Consider the following 4,563-nt stretch of genomic DNA (forward strand, 5'->3'; position numbering starts at 1 on the left):
CCTACAACTAGGCCCTAAAGATGCCAACAAAATTTTTCCATAGACTTCTCCAAACTTTGGACAAATGAACGTGACACTTTTTTATTCTTGAACAATGTAAATAAGTAAGTACATATGATTTAAGCTTGTGACATAAAGTTTAAGAATTTCTTGAATGCTTAAAGTCTGTTAATTAATAAAATCATTCTAAAATTTGAACATACGTTGTATTTCATTTGGAACATTCTCATCTAAGGACCTCGCTGAGGTGGTGGGGTGTTGCCCAAGTTCTTGCCCGAAGTTAACCAACTTTTGAAGATATGGTGTGGATATAGAGATGCCTTTGCTTCCAATTGATACATCCTTTTTTATAAAGAATAGATTTTAATGCATTATCTTTTGAGGAGACCATAGCTCATACATCTTCTAGCGCAATTACAATATCATCATCACCATTAGAAAAGGTTTTTGCTTATGTAGATACCAATGATGTGGATCCTATAGGGGTATAGAGATAGATTTATTTGGCATGATGGAAACTTGATGGAAATAGTGATCATGCATCCCTTGATGTCAATGCTATTTCTTGACTAGCTTGTCATTCTTTCCCTTCTAATTATATCAATGTTTTGACAATTCATTTGTCCATTCAATCATTAATGTACAAAGAGTCTTTTCCTCTAAACTATATAGAACTACTCAATATTGTTGTCTTTCAATTGACTAAAATTTCACTGCATTTTGTAATTTCGCATAATCTTGTGAAATGCTTTTATAATCTTAATTAGAATGCTAGTGTCACAATAATATTCATTACAAGAATTGGTACAGATTTTAGTATAGAAATTTGTATGGAATATGACATAGAATATAGTGTAGAATTCAAGTATAAATGCAAATATTGATGAATAAACAGACATATATCTTTTTGATGCTCTGTTATTTTTTAAATGTTATATCATTTGGACCTCAAAAGGACTATAAGTGTGAAAAAGGTGAGTGAAAGTGATAGCATTTTGTGTTGAAAAAGGAATTATATAATACAAACGGAATCAAACTTTGCTCATTATTTGTTTAAGAACTAATCTTGCATAGCATTCATACTTTAAGTATGGTTTGATATTGATGTGATGTTGAACAAACCTTGTGTACCAGTCACACTTAAAGTATGTTTCATTATAATTGGTGTGATGTTGAAGCAACCTTTAAATTTACATTGCCATGTATTTCTTAGTATTTTGGAAATAGCATGTCATAGTCTCTTGGCCCCATTTTCATGTGATGATGTTTACTTATCAGGGTGTCATGCATCTCTAGTGTAAATTTTCATGCTTTTCTAGCTTAGATTTTACATTTCAATTCTCATATACACCTTAAGATTAGATGACATGATTTAAATTTATTTCATGATATATGAATAATTATCTATCAAAATCTTTGAAAAGTGGCTCAATTTTATATGTTAGTATTATTTATTCTAGGAACACTCAAGATTGTACATGAAATTCTCTATTGTATTACAATGCCCACTAATGACTGAGTGACCAAAGGCCTTATGTGGATGAGGGTGGTAGCACAATGAATCATACTGAGGTATCCTATATTTATCCACTTGCCATTGCATACATAATAGCTTTTGCATAAATGATGATAGAGGTCTCTAGTATAAAGAGTAGCACATGAAAGATTTTTCATAAACATAATGCCTTCACACATCAACTGAAAATTATTCAAATGCTATTGTCAAAAGTAGATTGCACGTGCATTTGGAGTAGCACATCTATTATTTAATGATGAGGTACATTCAATCTAGAATCACTTTCAACCAACAATTCCAGCTGCCTATACTGCTATGCGTGTAAAGACTTTAGGCTATTGGACAAAAAGCTAACTGAAAAACAATCCCTTCCATCCAACAAAGTAGCTTTGGTGGTTCATTAGTAACGCTCTAACCATGTGACAATAACTGATACAATATAAAGTAGATTTGGTGGTCCATTAGTACAAGTTACTCTAACCATGTGACAATAAGTGACAATATAAAGTGTCCATGGTACTGCTCAAATTTTCTTTGAGATGCTCAATGTTGCTCCTTGTAAAGGTTGGTTTATTGTGGCATTTTCATTGCAAATGGTGACAAATTTACAAACTTATACTTTACATGCTGATTTGGAAGTGCACGTAGTGAATAGGCTCGAACCTTGTGACTCTAAGTTGTAAAGATGTGCAAGTTATCACTCCTAGGAAGAGCTTATGGGAAATGAAGGTCTAGGATGAAAAGACAACGGCCCTATGGTAAGAGTTTGGACACATGGTATTAGGAGACATTGAATGCATATAGAGAATACATATTGGAGACACCGAGAGATGAACTAAGAAGACATTGAATGCATATATGAAACAGTTGAGTGTAGGTGCACGATTAAGTTTTTAAAAAGAAGAGCGTGCAAATCGTTGATAAAGGCACATGAAAAGACCAATGTTCACATGTTCTTTGCCATTCCCTTAATCTTTTTCATCTTCATCTTGATTTTGAGCTTGAGCTTCAATCCTTGAATTAATATTGTAGCCTAACCATGCTTTTGCAGCTATGGGTACGTGCTCTTGCTTTGCTCTTCTTCCTTGTCCCATTTCATTGCTCTTCCACCGGCGCCCTCGTTCCTGCCTTCTTCCTCTTCGGTGACTCTATCCTCGATTCCGGTAACAACAACCATTTCATCACCCTCGCCAAAGTCGATTACTACCCTTACGGCATCGATTTCCCCGGTAATGTGCCTTCCGGCAGATTCAGTAACGGCTACAATGCCGCAGATTATCTTGGTGAGCTCTGCGCTTCCGATCTCCCCTTCACTCACCAATTCTAGGCTCTGCTAGCGCCTCATGAGTAGCTGGAATATTGCATGGCGCCGTCAGTCAGCTAGCTCGTTGATCCTGCACTGAATTGTGTTTTCCGAACATCTCTCTGAAGATCATCTCTTGCATCTTTAGCAGGATTCAAGTTGGGCTTGCCGCTTATTGCAACCTACCACAATCCAGCCACGAAAGGCTCTAGGCTCCTGCAGGGCGTGAATTTCGCTTCCGGAGGCTCCGGGATACAATCATATACGGGAAAGCTCTATGTAGGTTGATCACTCCCTGTCCTGTTTCTTCCTTTTCCGATGCCCACTCCGCCCATCAACGACGACCAGCTGGGAATAATAATGTTCCGTTTTGTGATAGGGGGAAGTCGTTTCATTGGAGGAGCAAGTACGAAACTTTCAGCGAGTGAAGGAACAAATCGTTGAGATTATAGGAGCGGCAGCAACCGATGAGCTTTTAAACAAAGCAGCTTATTTTGTAGTGACGGGATCAAATGACTGGCTTCTATCTTACTATTTTCCCGTGTCAACGCTTCGCGTAGAGCACACGGTTGCCGAATACCGAGATATATTGATCGAAAAGTTGATCTCAGAGGTTGAGGTGAGGATTTACAAATTCGATTCTGTATTCGCTTTCAAAATGTCTTCCTTTGACGCGTTGCTCTTCACTGTTTAATAAACCAGGCAATCTACAAGGTAGGCGGCAAAAAGATCGCAATTACAGGTCTACCAGCGTTAGGGTGCTGTCCATCTCAGTTATTGGAGTATAATTCTAATGGCACTTGTGTCAAATTCCTCAACGACGTCGCTAACGAGTTCAACGAGCATCTATTACCAAAACTCATGGCTCTCAATGAAAAACTCCAGAACGCCTCCATAACGTATAGCGACATCTACAACCCCCTACTAGACGCGGCGCAGAATCCATCCCATTTCGGTAAGCTGACAGGCTCCGATCCGTTCATGATGAAGAGAATATGAGAGTTAGCATACAGAGAGTTTTGATTGGGAGTGATGGGTGCAGGCTTCAAGGTCGGGAACGATGCTTGCTGCGGCATAGGCAAATATGGTGGCTTCTTGACATGCCTACGAGATCTGGAGCCCTGTAAAGACGTGGAAGATCATCTGTACTGGGATGCGTACCACCCAACTCAGAAATTCTACCCTCAGCTCGTGGATCTCATTTGGAATAACGGGCCCCCCTACAGTTACCCCAAAAGCCTTTCAGAGTTCTTCGACAGACCAAAGATCTCAACGAAGACAGCCGACGTGCACACTGAACTCTGAATATCTGAGTAAGCTCAGATTTGCAGGCATTTATTGTTCGAAACCGAGCAAGATGCAAAACTAAATCATGCAAAGGCATGCACTCAAACAAGTGTTCTCTCTATATATGATATCAGTGTTTCCTCTGTAGGTAATAGTAGCATGAATTGAACGGGTGCAATGTGAAGAAAAACAACGAATGAACAGAATTAAAGGAAGGAGTGGATACAGTTAAGGACTTGGCACAGTAAACCAGAAGCTAGTAAACTCTATTGCAAAAACTCAGAAACGCACACTCACAATCAGAGATCGTTCCTTTCTTATAGATGCCTAAAATACATTGCGTCTTGTTATTTCAATCCCGATTCACAACCTTGTAGACCTACCGTCCTAAACACCCCCAAATCAGGGTGAACTGCATTATTACTTAAGTGAAATCAGGGTGAACTGCATTATTACT

The 4,563-nt window shown here is 38.6% G+C and overlaps 1 protein-coding gene across 2 annotated transcripts; it reads left to right on the top strand.

Moving 5' to 3' along the window:
* The first annotated feature begins 2,495 nt into the window (after positions 1–2,495).
* Positions 2,496–4,214, top strand: LOC147891796 (GDSL esterase/lipase At1g29660-like). Of its 2 annotated transcripts, none has more exons than XM_087388799.1 (5): positions 2,496–2,799; positions 2,968–3,098; positions 3,199–3,438; positions 3,522–3,774; positions 3,862–4,214. In XM_087388799.1, the coding sequence occupies exons 1-5, from the start codon at positions 2,556–2,558 to the stop codon at positions 4,122–4,124; spliced, it is 1,131 nt and encodes a 376-aa protein (XP_087244925.1). In that variant the 5' UTR covers positions 2,496–2,555; the 3' UTR covers positions 4,125–4,214. The 2 variants fall into 2 exon arrangements, with proteins under 2 accessions (XP_087244925.1, XP_087244926.1); XM_087388800.1 differs by having other exon boundaries at positions 2,971–3,098.
* The last annotated feature ends 349 nt before the right edge of the window (positions 4,215–4,563 follow it).

Source organism: Dipteris shenzhenensis, chromosome 17 (genome assembly GCF_047967505.1).
Source record: "Dipteris shenzhenensis isolate YYH24624 ecotype China chromosome 17, Dip_SZ_1.0, whole genome shotgun sequence".
In the NCBI taxonomy this organism is placed as follows: domain Eukaryota; kingdom Viridiplantae; phylum Streptophyta; class Polypodiopsida; order Gleicheniales; family Dipteridaceae; genus Dipteris; species Dipteris shenzhenensis.

Excerpts from the sequence above, each read along its gene's own strand:
- LOC147891796 (XM_087388799.1), top strand. The coding sequence starts at position 2,556 with ATGCTTTTGCAGCTATGGGTACGTGCTCTTGCTTTGCTCTTCTTCCTT. Across the intron at positions 2,800-2,967 it reads CAATGCCGCAGATTATCTTG|CAGGATTCAAGTTGGGCTTG; the intron begins GTGAGCTCTGCG and ends TTGCATCTTTAG. Across the intron at positions 3,099-3,198 it reads CATATACGGGAAAGCTCTAT|GGGGAAGTCGTTTCATTGGA; the intron begins GTAGGTTGATCA and ends GTTTTGTGATAG.